Source organism: Squalius cephalus (genome assembly GCF_949319135.1).
Source record: "Squalius cephalus genome assembly, chromosome: 9".
NCBI lineage: Eukaryota > Metazoa > Chordata > Actinopteri > Cypriniformes > Leuciscidae > Squalius > Squalius cephalus.
In genome coordinates, this window is record NC_137130.1 from 16,442,102 (window position 1) to 16,457,954 (window position 15,853).

Sequence of the window (15,853 nt, forward strand, 5' to 3'; positions counted from 1 at the left end):
TCTTAGAATATATTCTCGTGAATTCTATATTTATTATTATTAGACTGTATAATACTAAGGATCTTTATATTACTACATCACCAGAGGGCAGCTCAACACGCTGTGGTGATCTAAAAGACGGAGGCAACTGAAGACACAGCAGCTGTGTGCAATGGTCATTCAATGGTAATTATGGCCAAAGTGTGATATTATCTAAGCATTAGGAATTAAAGAGTACCACATCTGAAAGACACAAATATAATTATAAACTGAAATGTAAGCTAACTTTGGATTTGTGAACAACCCAGACTTAAACAATGTTACAACATTATCTAAAAATGTATCATGTGCCATTTTCAGTGATTAACACACTACATTTACTACAGCACACTACATTTCCTTCCTTCTTTCATTTCCCCTTGCTCTACAATAAGACTGAACAAAACAGAATGCATATTATCTCCGTTTTAATTTTAATGTTGAGAAGTGGGTTTTGTCGCAAATCTCAAGAAGGTGAGTTTTACAAACCTGAACATAAATAAAAAATATTTTTTGTTTTATTTTATTATTGAACAAGTTGATTCTGTCCAGAAACTGGTCAGTTATGATTAGTTGAACAGGATATGTTGAGTTTTCTAAACCTGTCATTTTTATTTTAACAATACTCTGTGTTAACATGATTAAGTTTACATAAATCTAGCCAGTTAACTACAAAGTGTATTATATTATTATTTAACATGTGAGCAAACATTATGCTTGTGACTATAATGATGTGATTGATTAATCCTATCCAAAGGAATTCTAATATTTTGTTATAGGGACCTGCATATTTGTTCACTCTGTTTTAATTTAATTTCTCTAAAAGTTCTGTGTGGCGTTGATGTGTCTTTGCGATGCGAGGTCTCTTTCCTGTCTGAATCCTCAACATTGCAGTGGGAGAGAGATGGAGAACAAACATCCAACACCACTCTACTGTACAACAACTCTGCTTACATCATTTTACACACCATTGATGAACACAATCAGGGCAAATATTACTGTAGATTAATGGAAGATGGAAGAGTAGAAACGGTTAGGAATCACACACTTAATGTCAGTTCACGTAAGTATATTATTTTATATTAAATCTGTGGTGTATGCCTAAATAATAATATTTTCATTAAGAATACTAAATTAAACGTGCAGAAGTAATCTCAAATAATAATAAAAAAAATCTTTAGGCGTAAATACAGTGCTTTTTAAACCTAAAATGTACTGAGATGTATTCACTGAAATTCATCATGTTACCTATTGTCTTTCCAGATTCATATAATGGAAATAATAAAATCAATACCATTTACAGACAAAGCTCTGATAATAGTGACGTATCACTGATCTGCAAGTCTAAAAAGGAATACTATAGATGGAAGTGGACCTGGGAGCCGAGGCCTAATTCACAGACTGATCTGATAGCAGTTGAAAAAGGAAGAGAAGTTCAAGTTAAAGGACAAATTAAACCAGGAAGACTTTCTTCAACCACATACAATAATCAATTGTTTATCTTTCACATTTCACCTGTGAACTTCAATTATAGTGGGAAATACAAGTGTATTACAAATGATCAAAAAACAATTCCCTTTACAACCACAATGCTACACACCATCAGAGGTTTGCAAATATCAATCAGTCAATCAATCAATAAAAATAAATACATTGATTTTTCTGCTACATTTTGCTCATCAGAACATTTGTTCATTGCATTTAAAAGGTAACTGATGTTGTATTGTTGTTGTTGATTTCAGTCTCAGTGGAGCCCCCTGATGGTGTGTTGAGGAATCAGTCAGTGATTCTTACCTGTGAAGTTTCTGAAGTGACTGATTCAGTGACGCTGGTCTGGCTCAGGATGGAGGGGAACAGAGGAGTGCTGGGAAAACAGCAAATTATGACTGAGAAAAACAACAAGTTACAACTCACAGTGAATCTGTCCAGCAATGAAACAGAGCACTGGCAGTGTGCAGTTTTTACTGAGGATACACTCAGAGCTCTGGCTCCTATAACAATCAATATTTCCTCATCAACAGAAACCTCAACTGTACCAAACCAAGGTAATAAATTAACCATTAATGTACAGTTTTTTTCACCTTAACTCCGAATTAGATTGTACATTTTAAGCGTACTAGCATACAAATAGTGAATTGTACAGTAGTCGTGACGCTGGGCAGTGTTGGTGTATTACCTGACTCCACATGTTTCTGCAGAAGATATGACACAGGAAAGTCATCTACAGATCGTGATCATCGTGGTGTGTGCTGTCACTGGCACTGTGCTGATTCTGCTGTTGGGACTTCTAGTTTTTAAACGTCAGCGAAAAACAGGTGAGCTGATCTCAGAGACAGTATGAGGAGAAGATGCTCCATAGAAAAATAAACGGGACAAATTGTTACACTCAATGTGGCAACGGGATAATTTTTGTGACTTTCAGTTACAAAAGCGAATTGACTTTTTTAAAGAGACATTAGCCTGTTTTTTATACCTGGGTGATTCTTAGACTATGGGCACTTTTATGTACTTTGGTCATATTTTTAAAAATACATACAATAAATAACAATATAACAATAAAACCTCCTTAAAACCTTTTTACTACCTTTCTATTATGATTTTTTCATACTTTTCAACCTCCTTATAGGTGCCAAAATCACTGTTTTATCCTTGTCGCACACCCAGACTTTTTAACTTCAACAATGAAAATACAGTTTAAAAGTATCATGACTTATCTGGTAACTATTAATATACCTAAATTAAGCACTAGTAAAATAATTAAAATACATTATAGCAGGGGTCACCAAACTAAGGCCCGCGGGCCGACTCTGGCCCGCCACCCCCCTTTGACTGGCCCCCCAGCCCCTCTGCCCCCCACTACTTGAACCGGCCCTATGAGGCAATCCCCAAAAGTCGTCATGGACGGTACGTCATGGTACGGGCGTCACAGTTTGGTGCATACATTTACACGGAGAATACACGGTATAAAAATAAATAAAACTTGCGTACAATTTAATTAATGTAATGCGGAACTACTGTTAGATACACGGATTCTTAGGGACACCTAATCTGTAGCTCCGCCTTAGCTCTGAAGCTCTGAAGCAGGCTGCGATGTAAAGATTGCAATGCTGGAATATGTTGAGAGAGAGGTGTGGGCGCGATCGAAAAGTCGTAAAGTGTTTACTTATATTTGTGTGTGTGTGTGTGTGTGTGTGTGTGTGTGTGTGTGTTTGTGTGTGTGGCGCGGCCGCGATCGAACAGTGGAAACATAAACACTTTGCAGTTTGAATGATGTCCTGCATAAACTAAATGACGGAGTATGTTTTTAAGTTTCTGTTAATTACATTTTTAAAGAAAACAAATATATTAATCTGAAATGTAGAAGATTAATTTTCAATTAATTCAGGTACAATTACCAAACATATCAAGGTATTTTTATTAATTGAATTAATGAACTAATTATATAAAACTATTGTCAGTGCACTACAAATAAACTGGTTCTATGCCGTTACTTAAATGTCTTAAGCCTTGTATTTTTTTTTTTAAATAAGTTTTATTAATAATTTTTCTTTTGGTGGTCCAGCCTGAGACATGCACAAGCCTTCTGCATTTTTGTTTTGCTTTTCCCTTCACTGTACCCAACCGTGATGTCTGAACCGAGGTATGAACCGAAACGTGACTTCTGTGTACCGTTCCACCCCTAAAAGAGAGTGCAGAGTTTTCAAAGAACAGTGGACCAACGATTATTTGTGAAGAATAACTTTAAATAAAACAAAGTGTGAAGACTCGATTACAACTTTTGCAAACCACTAGTAAAGATAAACAAATATGTGCCAGGAATCAAGTGTTGATATAGTAGTGTGGATATAGTAGTGGGGATGGCTGTGCCAGGCTAGTAATCTCTACTACACAATGAGGCCTGCTGGTGGTCATTTTGGTCTGGGTCATACGATTCTATGTTATATAGCTGACCCGGCCCCGGCCCCCCATCACAGTAAGGGACCATAATGTGGCCCCCAGAGAGAAAAGTTTGGTGACCCCTGCATTATAGTATTTAATGTGAGACCACCATCAATATTACTTTTTATACAAAATATAGTTGTCGCACAGTATTGGTGTCATTTCCACCACAACACTGTAATGTCCCTTTAAAAAGTTTGTGTGAAAGATTGTTTAGGTGGTTTCTATGGAAATGTTAAGAGACATCAGAGCACATGTTGGACATGGAGGCAATTTTAAATTTTCATCAAGAACAAAATAAGAAAAATCAAGGTAAATATTGCTTGATCAGTTAATATATTTATTCTACGTCATTTCCAAACATGCTGTACCTTCAAGGGTGTTTTTAAAAAGTTAAAAATTTTAAGTTAAATAAGAGTATTTTACATACATGAAATGGTAAGTATTAATTCAAAGCTAATCAGTGAAGCTATCTTCCATTTTTTCACAAAAAAACTACAGAAATGTCATTTCCACCACAGTCATTTCCACCACACTGCCCTCTGTGGAAATGACAGCATGTGGTGGAAACATGCTGTACCTTCAAGGGTGTTTTTAAAAAGTAAAAAAATTTAAGTTAAATAAGAGTATTTTGCATGCATGAAATGCTGAGTATTAATTCAAAGCTGATCAGTGAAGCTATCTTCCATTTTTTCACAAAAAACTACAGAAATGTCATTTCCACCACACTGCCCTCTGTGGTGGAAATGACATTTATGATTACAAAGTACAATTGATATGGATTGCAAGAGTAGATTGACTTTGTGAATTGAGTTTACTGAGTGTGATGAGTTTAAGAGTTTTTCAAATAAATATTTCTCTAAATATTACTGTTTCTCTACATTCACGTTAATTCATTGTCATTTCCACCACCACCGTCATTTCCATCACCACACACATTTTTTAAAAACATTTAAAAAGTTCTCATCACACATTAAAAAATGTATCCACAATTTACAAGATCATGCTCTACTTAATATAAAAATTCAAGTTATTTATTTTCTAATAAGCTCTTGCCCAAACCAATATTAAATTTCAGAGTGTGACAGGTGTACAGTTCATCATTTGGTCCTTAGGGCAGTCAATTTATCTCATTGACAAATGTATAATTATTGTACATTGTGGAAAAACTGATAAAACTAGTTACAAAAATGATCTTAGACAATTCTTGAGTGGCATAAGTTATTCTGTTTTTAAATAACAGCTGTATATAGAGATGTGGTGGAAATGACATTTGTTCATTGCAGGTCGGAAAAAATGTAAAATATTAACAATTTCTCTTGTAATCTAAGTTTGTCCTCTTACAGACCTTAAAACTAGACAAATTATTTAAACTTATGAGACTGTGTTACGTGACTTTTGAACAAGTTTTTTTTATTCAACTTCACAAGCCTAAAAGTGCCCCTAGTTGAAGAAACGCCCACCTACTCTATATGCATGCTTATTAACTCGATAAGTGTTACGACCCTTCATGGTTTTAAAAGTCTAGGAAGGTAGAAGGGGAACATTATGTCACCTGTCAACAATTTTTACTATGGAAACACTGGGAAATGAGTGATACCAGGAAGCAGCAGAGCGTTTGAACACATTTATTATGTGCAACTGGTCAAAGAATATATCTATATATAAACATATATAGATAGAAAAAAAAAAAAAGTTGTTTACAATCAGAAATAAATCAAACAAACCAGCGAATTATATTATCCCAGACCTGGAAGGAGAAAAGGGAATAACTGGACAGTGCCAACTCAAAGAAAAAAATAAAACAAAAGAATCTTTCTACACCGTTTAAAACTAACCTAACTAACACAAAAGAAAAATATAGAAAGGAAAGGTCTTCGACGTCGTATACTTCCCTACCCTAACTATCAAACAAAAATACAACGAATGGCACTTGCCCTCTTAATCTAAACAGAAAATAAACCTAAGTGCGATGTACGTCACGTGACATCTCTTACCTGTCCCTTTTCCTTTATCATTCCCAAAACACAGCGTTACCGCTCTCAAACATTTAGATAAAAAGAATAGGACGGCAACACAACGAGATCTCACATGACCAACTTTAAACACTTTAACAAAGCTTGATAAATTCTCAAAAATTGAAAACAAGCAAAAACCAAAATCAAGCTTAACAGAAGAAAATATACTAAGAACACAAAGTCAAGTTCACAAACAAAAAGGCCGCCGCCGTCTAGTGCGTTCATGACTCCTTTTATAGTTCCCGGGTTTCCGGTAACCATATGACTGGATCTCACTTGCAAGACGTCAGCACGCCAGAACCATCCTCTCAGATGGTTGACAGCCAATCAGGCGACCGATCAGTACATCGCCTGCGAGAGCGAAAGTAAAAAAAAAAACAGACAGCGGCAGAAACAATACAAAAGAAACTAGAAACACCAAAGTCGCACAACTTGGTGTCACATAATATCGTAACAATAAGCCTGAAAGAAACAGATTTTATCATGATTTGGGCTGTCTCCATTCAAGTAGATTGGAGCTGTACTTCTATACCCTTTTTTTACATAAAAAAAATTGTTACTAAAACGGCAGCCAAGCCAACTGATTTGCCTTAAAGGGGCATTAGCTTATCTGCACATTAGCGTTGCCACTGAGGCCGTTATCTTGATGAGGGTATAAGAGGGGGTCGATTTTTGAGAACTTAAACGTGCTCTAAGCGATGTTGGGTGACGTCACTTCTTGTTGACGTTCTCGACACGTAGGGAGCAGCTAAATGCACACTACCTCTGGCTTAAACATGACTACGCCACCCTGTTTACAAGGGAAATATTAATTATGGATCTAAGATGTTACCCAAGACACACAAGAACGTTATTCGTCAAGAAGGGCTAGAGACGTGAATACCAAAAATACAAAAGCTTTATTTAAATACACAATCATTTAAAAGATTCCAGAGCTGGGTCATTCACAATGCAAAAAGAGACCACGAGATAAAAGGAGGCCGAGGCTTAACGGCAGATGCATAAACTCAGTAAGCATAAGGCTTCTATATCACTCTCAGCACCCTGTGTACAAGCATCAGCACACACACTGCAATAAAGTCAAGAAATAGCCCCACAGCACTCTGTGACGAGCCCTCCACCACCGCGTAAGGACCTACTAGTGGCCTGCCCTGAAGCATCGGCTCCTGTAACGAGAGCAGAAATATTACTACAGGTCTCACTATACAATAACACTCACTCCAAACATACACAAATACTCAACATTTAAATTGGTCAATCAGAAAAACAATACTACAAACAAACAAACCAAAAAGAGAAAAATCAAGGTTTTAGTGCCAACGCTGGGTATTACCCTCACTGTCACTGACCTTCTACCAGCACATTTGAAGTAAATCACAAATCGAATAGATACAGTACAACACTGCAACACACTCAAAAGTAAACCAATCAGAACAGTCAGTAGCACAAAACAATGATAAATAATACTGGAAAAATGAGAAACAAATAAATACCAAAAACAAAACACATACAAAACAGTTTGAGAGTATAATGGGGAAGAGACTCAGCGATCACGGTGACTCGTACTGGAGAACGAGCAGGCGTCACACAAGACGCGTCGGCTGCACACACACACGTGTGTTGGAAGAAAGTTTGTTATCGAGATAATCTTGAGATATGAAAGCAGCAGCGTTCAAATCACAGGCGTCTCAGAACATATTCTCCTTTAAAGAGCATCTTGCAGGTAAAAAAAAAATCTAAATGAATATATAACCGTGTATGAAAAAGCATATGAAAAGATAATGCAGGATTTAAAATGTTTTAAAACGACATAAGGACACCAATTTAGTAGATAAAGTGAGCGTTTCTTTGACTGCTCGTACAAACCGCTTCTTTTCAACATCGCGTCATTTTACGTCACACGAGGGAGACGTGTGCTGTGCTCTGCCAGCTCAGTGCAGAGTAGGTTGGTATTCAGTAAGAGCGGTCGTGAGTCAGTGTGTTTTCAGTAGTTTTTGTATTTCAATTTATCATCGTCATGGTAAATTTATGTGTTTGTGGAGCTTGCAAAAACTCCAGCCTGTCAGGACATCGAGTCCACCGGTTTCCTAACAAGAAAAAGGACGGTGCTATCTTTCGTGCCTGGGTGCGGTTTGTGCAGGTGAAGAGACGGGATTTCTGCTCCGCGTCGGCTTCGGAAAACGCGGTCGTGTGTAGCGTTCACTTCAGATCGGAGGATTATCGTCCCGGCGATATGATGGAGTTCAACATGGGATACCGAAGTAAGAACCGGGTGAGACTCAGAGCTGGTGCGGTTCCTTCAGTGCACGCATCTTCGGGTTCTCCCGCCGGATGTAGGCGCGAGCACAACATCAACTGGCAAACGCAATGTACGCGGAACGAAACTGAGCTACTCGTTATTGTGTTTGTGTGGACCGTTTATCAGTTTGGACCAGTGCAGCGCGAGCCTGATCAAGCAACACTGTAACTGCGAGATCCAGTAAATAAAGCATTTGAATTCGCCACTGAAGTAATAACATCGCTGCAAGATCTAGTGAGAAATATTCACATTTCTCCGTTATTAACGGATCGAACAGCGCTGACGTGGAAACCAGGAATAAACATTGTGCAATGAATGAACGAACTATCCAGTGTCCACAGATCAGCAACATTCACCATGGCTTTACTGTAGTAACACTAACTGCAACCATGGAAGTTTGGCATTTTCCACTAAGGCCCAGTATGCATCGACCTCCCTGCAACACTGACTTTCCTCAGCTGTAAACATTGCCTCGCATTTCCCACACAAGCACCTATGGAACAAAAAATGTATCAGGAATAGGGGGAGAGTGGGGACAGTTGCAACGTGTGGCAGTTGCAACATTGCTGATTTATCCAATCAGGAATGAGCTGGAGTCATGACACTCCTACTGCACATGCTCAGTATGCCCCTCCTTCTTTCTGGAAGTTAACAGCCACATGTGAAACTACCTTATGGGAGAACTGAAATTCAAGGTAAAAAAGTAACTTTTTTTACAACTAGATTTTTTGTCATACTGTCTAAACTGTTTTAGTATTGATCTTTATAGTTTTATAGTTTGAATGTGCAGTTTCTTAGCTCTTAACAGACCTAGGTACAATGTGTTCAAGCTAATGTGTTAGGCTAGCATCACTAGTTTTAAGATGGCTGCCAGGGGGTGGGACAGTTGCAACACATTGTTGCAACTGTCCCCACATGGTGTTGCAACTGTTCCTCATGACAATAATAATGACAATTAGATAATTAAAAAAAAAAGGCAAATCAGTGGTTTGATAAAGAACATATTTCAATAGCCAGGTGTCTCCTCTTTGTATTTCAGCAAATTGCTTTTTTAAAAGTCAAACTAGGCTGCAGTGTATCCTACATTTTCTGTTCTGTTTTTTCAGTATGCCACGAGACAGGAAAAGGACAACAGATAGGGGTGTCCCTCTACCTATTCTGTCCTTAGCTGCTGCTGTAGTGAGCAATGACGGCAGGACAGTGAGGTCTGTGGCAAAAGAGTATTCAATTTGCCACACAACCCTCTACCGCTTTATTAAAAAGAGAGAGAGGTTAAGTCCAGGAGAGGAGATGAGGGCAGGTTATTGGACCCCGAGGAGGGTCTTCTCAGTCCAACAGGAAGATAGCCTGGCAGAATACCTAAAAAGAGCTGCTGATCTTTTCTATGGTCTCAGCACTAAAGAGGTAAGGATGAGGAAGGTATTAAAGCAGAGTGTAGGCTTAAAGGGAGGGCTGGTAGGGATAATTATATAAGAATATTGAGACTGTGAAATAATAAGATAAGAGAAATTACCATTCCACCTCCATTTTCATTTACCATCCAATTCGCAGGTTCGTAGATTAGCCTTCCAACTGGCTGTCTATTACAAGTGCTCCTACCCTGAAACCTGGAATGAGTGCTCCCTGGCTGGCCGGGATTGGTTTATGGGGTTCATGAAAAGACAGCCCAGTCTGTCTATACGGTGCCCTCAAGCTACCAGTCTCACACGGAACACAAGCTTCAACCGTCACAATATATCCTTGTTTTACGACAATCTTGCAAATGTGCTTGCCAAAAACAAATTTGAAGGGAAGGACATCTGGAATATGGACGAGACCGGGGTCACAACTGTCCAAGAACCAGAAAATGTTGTTGCCGGGCGCGGCGTCAGACAGGTGGGGGCAGTAACCTCCGGAGAGAGAGGAACACTGGTAACAGTTGCATGTGCAGGCAATGCATTAGGGAACATGATTCCACCCATGTTCATATTCCCGCGGGTTAACTTCAAGGACCATTTCATCCGCGATGGCCCACCTGGATGCATTGGAGCCGCCAATAAATCAGGGTGGATGATGGAGGACCATTTCCTTCAGTTCCTTAAATATTTCCACCACCACACGAGGGCCTCATTGGATGCCAAAGTCCTCTTGATCCTTGATAATCATTCGTCCCATCTTTCTGTAAGAGGAATAGATTTCTGCCGAGAAAATGGCATTGTCATGCTATCGTTTCCACCCCATTGCTCCCACAAATTACAGCCACTCGATCGTACCGTTTATGGCCCCCTAAAACGTCATGTCAACACATTTTGCGATACCTGGATGAGAAGTCACCCAGGCCTGACGATGTCCATCTACGACATTCCTGGAATCGTTAGGTTGGCCCTCCCATTGGCTGGAACACCAAGCAATGTGCAGAATGGCTTTAGCAGCACTGGAATTTGGCCTTATAACCGAGATAAATTCAAAGACAGTGACTTTGCACCATCTTTGGTGACAGACCGGCCGCCACCACCAGTTCTTCCAGAGCAAGCTGGGACATCTGCTCCTTTGGAAGTTTCTCCAGTGCACGCTGGGACTTCTGCCTCTTCTGCAGTTCCTCCAGTGAAAGCTGGGAGTTCTGCTTCTTCTGCAGTTCCTCCAGTGCAAGCTGGGAGTTCTGCTTCTTCTGCAGTTCCTCCAGTGCAAGCTGGGAGTTCTGCTTCTTCTGCAGTTCCTCCAGTGCAAGCTGGGAGTTCTGCTTCTTCTGCAGTTCCTCCAGTGCAAGCTGGGAGTTCTCCTTCTTCTGCAGTTCCTCCAGTGCATGCTGGGACTTCTGCTTCTACTACAGTTCCTCCAGTGCAAGCTGAGTTCTCACCTGAGACTGTTAGACCTCACCCCAGAGCAGGACCACGGAAGATAACGAAAGCAAACAGTAGGAAAAAATGCAAATCGGCCATCTTGACAGACACCCCCGAAAAGGAGGCTTTGGAGAGGGAGAAAGCAAAAGTTAAGAGAAAGCCAACAAATGTTAAGAGAAAACTGACAAAAAACACACTGGAAACAAGCCAACAAACCAAAACCGCGAAGAAAAAGCATACAGAGAAGGACAGTGACTCTGAGAAAGAAGCAGATTTTTGCATTGTCTGTTTGGAGAGCTACTCCAGACCAAGCGAGGTGTGGCTTCAATGTTGGCAGTGCAAGGCATGGGCTCATGAAGCCTGCACTGATGGTGGTTCCATTTACGTTTGCCACAATTGTGAGTCAGATGGGGAATTGTGAATACTTGATGCTATGAAATAATTAGTTTGTGTTCTTTTGGTGGTTATGAAATTGTTAGGGCCTACATAAATCAGTTTGTGGGATTGACAAAGGTGTTACATGGTTGTGTACTTGTTTTTGTACTTTAATAAGTTAACTCAGTGAACTCTGTTCTCAAATAAACTAAAAAAGAATGTGAAAAATGATGCCGAAGTATGAGTTTTATTACATCTAAATGACTGTTGCAACTACCCCTCGGTACTGTTGCAACTGTCCCCATATATGGGGACAGTTGCAACATTTTTCAGGGTCCATTTAAGTACAAATTACTTTCATATTATCACATGTACACATGTTGCAACAGTATGGGCAGGTAGGTGACACATATGGGTTTAATATATATATTTTTTGTCTTTCTAATACAAACAGTCGCTGAGAAATGTGAGAAAATGTAAAAAGTGTTGCAACCGCCCCCACTCTCCCCTAAATATCTCTCTGTCTCTCGATGAGAAACCGCTAAGTTATATCACGTAACGTTAGTCTGGGCGGATATTAATGAGCATGACAAACGCCTGATCAAAGCTTAGTTTCTGTTATTGTAAGTTCCAATATGTTCTGTCTAACATTAATCCTGGCCTGTCCCTGCTCTCTGGGCAGCCTAGCAGGCTCATAATTGTATGGCTGTGGTCCGTCAACAATTTCCTCAGCGTCCGAAATGTCATTGCGATCCATTTTTCCCTGTTGTTTGAATCGACCGCTCTCCCTCGTGCTACGTCACGCCCGTCACGCCCATTTTCAGATGCGGAAGTAAAATTTTCTCACAAAAACGACTCCAGAAGCCACTGTAGCGTATTCATATTTTTTTTTTAAAGAAAAACTAGTTCCTACATTATTTTTCTATACATTGACTTGTTGGGTCTTCTAACCTGCAAGATGCTCTTTAATTCATAAACCCATCGCCCATCCACGCATACACAGGAACAGGACACAACATCCCCGAAGCACGGGAATGCAAAGGGAGAGCAGCAGCCACTCAAAACTCAAACCGCGGGCCATCCACGCAGCTCAAAGCATATGAGACACGGGACTGCAAGAGGCATGTAACGTGAGAGCCGGAGCCGCCAACAGCCGCGGGCCATCCACGCAGCTCAAAGCGGAAGCGCTGCAGAAACAAGGGGCGGTCGCACGGGCAATGACGCGACGCTCAAACGCCAAGCACACGCAGGAGGTGACTACATGTTCTTTTATACTGTCCCACCAGAGCCCGTCTACGGAGAGCCTTGGCACTTCCTATTAGCCCCATTGTATCGATCTTGGTTGCAGTTCCATTAGAATTCCACTGGAGGTGATCGCGGGCGAGTGCAGACTGAATGGGAGTCTATGGGGCTAGACGGCTAAATGTGTCTCTTTCACCCGATTTCCGTTGAGAAATCTCAGATTTTATTGTAGGTTTTGCAAGTTCAACATGGGTTATAGGTCGAAAGTTGAATGAACGAGTACTTATTTCTTTTCGATTTCTTACAGGTTGAGTTGTTGTTGCCCATAACACGCTAGCATTCTGCTAATGACGTCAGCATTCTGACGTCATTGACATTTTAAAAGACTTTTTAAAGCAAATAAGTGACTCTAAAAAATCTAACACCCAGCAATGTGTAATTTCTTTGCATCTCCTTTCGAATACAACATTCAAATTACTAGACAAAAAATTATATCCTGAGAAAAGTGGATTTTGAGAGGTATTTCACCATAGACCTCCATTCATTCTGCACTCGCCTGCGAGCGCCCCCGCATGGACAGAGACGTGTTACTGCAGCCAGTCCAGAAACCGGAAGTAAGCAGAGAGTGCCAATTCTCTTCCTATTAGACATTCTCTGGTCCCACCCTGCTCGTAATTGGACCTGCACTACCCCAAGCACATTAGTCTAATTACAGCGCCACAATACGTCCCACTACATAAGTATTGTCAAACAAAACGGAGGCTAGTTCGACCCTCCCTCCTCCTCATCCCGTCCCCTCCTCCTCCCTTCCGTGCTTCCTGAAACAGGCTTTTCCGATGTAAATTCGGTTCTTTTATGCGTTCCTTCTCCTTTTCCCTTTTCTTTGCTATTTGTTCATCGGAACGTCGTCTCTTTGCTCGTGTGTCAGCCATATCAAAATTCAAGAGAATATAATTCTAAGGTTAGTCGTTGTCGTTGTCTAGGACATCTCTCCTCTAGCTAACTTCCCTCTTCATGCTTCTCTCTCCTCCACTCCCCACACCCCCCTTCATGTGCATGTGCATTAACCCCCCCAACCCCCACCCCCAAATCATTATTGTCAGTTATTGGCTGGAATAGTCTTTATGTTTCGTGGTCCAGGTTGGGCCAGTTTGTTTTTATTGCTGTTTGTGGAGGCTGGGCTGTCTACAGAGATCGCGTTTTTTTTTTTTGTTTTTTTTTTTGTTTTTTTTACAGTGTGTTCAGGGGACAGGCAGCTAGCGGATAGTGAGGAGATGTTTGCTGTACGTGACAAAAAATGTTTCGGCCTAAAAAACGCATCACATCGCTTAGAGCACCTTTAATGCCATTATAAATAACTACAGTGCACGTTTCAAATATAAACTTTAATTCATATCTTAAAATGTTTTGCATGTTTTATGTCTGTGTCCATGTTTATAATGCATGTTTTTATGATTGCAATGAGATTTGAAATGAGGGATGTTGTTGTATTGCTTCGATAGATGAAGTTCATGTCACTGGATTAAAATCACAAGAAGATGAGGACATCCATTATGCTTCAGTGACGTTTGCAGGATCTAGTCAGGGTGAGGCAGGATTCACATTAACCTCTGTGTGCTCTTTATAGTGTGTTAAATCTATGACTTTGATTAATTTTCCAGGAGATGACAGCTGGTTTAAAACCGATCATGCAAGTTCAGAGGTCAGCTATGAAACCCCCTTTTTCATAAACATTTCCGAACATCATTTTGATTAGCTAATGATGTTCTATATTATGTTTGTGATTTATGTAAAGTGAATACACTCTTTAAGCTTGTATATCTCAATATCTACAGGTGTTGGACAGGAATTCTACAGTCATCTACTCAGCTGTTAAAGCACAGTGAGCCATCACACTGGAAATGAATGTATAGAACTTTATTCCATTGATGTATTACTAAATGGAAATGAAAACACCAAATGAATCCTATATCTAGTCATTCATTATTTTTGTATATTAAAAATTAAGAATTTATATTATTTTCTATGTTTAAGTGCATTTTGGGTTTGCTCTATCTATCTGTAAGCAAAGGGTTTCATTTGTCTGGGGAACACCAACACTATCTCTGAGTGTCGATCAATCTGTTTGCAAGATCGAAACCTCATTGTGGTTTCATAAAAATAGCACAGTATTTCCTGTAGTGGAAAACTGCAACAGATGTTTCAACTAGTCAAGTCAGATATAAAATGTATGTTGTATATATATATGTATAGTTGCAACCTTTTTATACAGTTAAATATTAATTAAAGGAAGCCTGATGTCAGGCCTATTGTCGTTTTTTTCTTTTTTTCGGTTTTATTTAACTGTTTAGTCCCTGGTTTCTTATTGATTGATCTGTCCCACAAATTGTTTTACCCCTCATTATCTTGTGTAATTATTGTTGTGTATTTTGTTCATGCTGCCAGTTTAACTTCATTTCCCATAATGCACAGTGTTACGTGTGTTTCCGAAAAAAAAATACTGTTACATCTGTGAATACTGAAGTGAGTAAAAGAGCAGTCATGTTATGTCCATGTGTGTGTCGTACTTACCAGTCTAAGCGGTTGTATTCTTTGTATTCTCATCAGTTTTATATGGTTTGGTTTTCTGTTCTCCAGCATGTTCCTATTGGCCCTGAGTATTTTGGTTTTTTAATAAATACACTTCTTGGTGTTAGATCCTCTACTCTCACTTTGTGGACTAACCTGTAACACTAGCAAAGTTTGTGGGTTTGTTATTTCCGTAATGGACCCTTTTCACATTTTCTGGGTTTTCAGAAGCAGAATTCATCATAGTTGGGTAAACTTTAATAGTGGTGAACAGGAGATGACAGCAAATATAATTTTTGTATTCCCATTTGCTACAATAGCAAAATAAAAAAATCCATGATAGTGTTTCCACAACTTTATAAAATAGGAAAAACACATAGGCTACTACAGCAGTCTGGAGAGAGAATTATGTGAAATTTGCTGTCACTCCTTTGCCATTGTATTAAAAACACTCTCGCAGCGGTTAATTCGATTTTGTTTTGTTTTTGTCATTTACTGCCAATGTAATACAACACATTGTATTGCATTTAAATGTATGTTAAAAATGGAAATATAAATGTATATATACAGTATAT

General features: G+C 39.4%; 2 protein-coding genes across 3 annotated transcripts; both read left to right on the top strand.

Annotated features, from left to right (window-relative positions):
• The first annotated feature begins 133 nt into the window (after positions 1-133).
• On the top strand, positions 134-15,429 carry LOC307165143 (uncharacterized protein). The gene is made up of 8 exons (XM_079882478.1): positions 134-165; positions 845-1,081; positions 1,282-1,626; positions 1,761-2,063; positions 2,217-2,333; positions 14,213-14,296; positions 14,372-14,412; positions 14,546-15,429. Exons 2-8 carry the CDS (start codon positions 1,027-1,029, stop codon positions 14,594-14,596), a joined length of 996 nt encoding a protein of 331 aa, XP_079738604.1. The 5' UTR covers positions 134-165; positions 845-1,026; the 3' UTR covers positions 14,597-15,429.
• On the top strand, positions 8,804-11,626 carry LOC307164755 (uncharacterized protein). Of its 2 annotated transcripts, XM_079881814.1 has the most exons (3): positions 8,804-8,969; positions 9,381-9,678; positions 9,826-11,626. In XM_079881814.1, exons 2-3 carry the CDS (start codon positions 9,382-9,384, stop codon positions 11,512-11,514), a joined length of 1,986 nt encoding a protein of 661 aa, XP_079737940.1. In that variant the 5' UTR covers positions 8,804-8,969; position 9,381; the 3' UTR covers positions 11,515-11,626. The 2 variants fall into 2 exon arrangements, with proteins under 2 accessions (XP_079737940.1, XP_079737941.1); XM_079881815.1 differs by lacking the exon at positions 9,381-9,678.
• Positions 15,430-15,853: the final 424 nt, after the last annotated feature.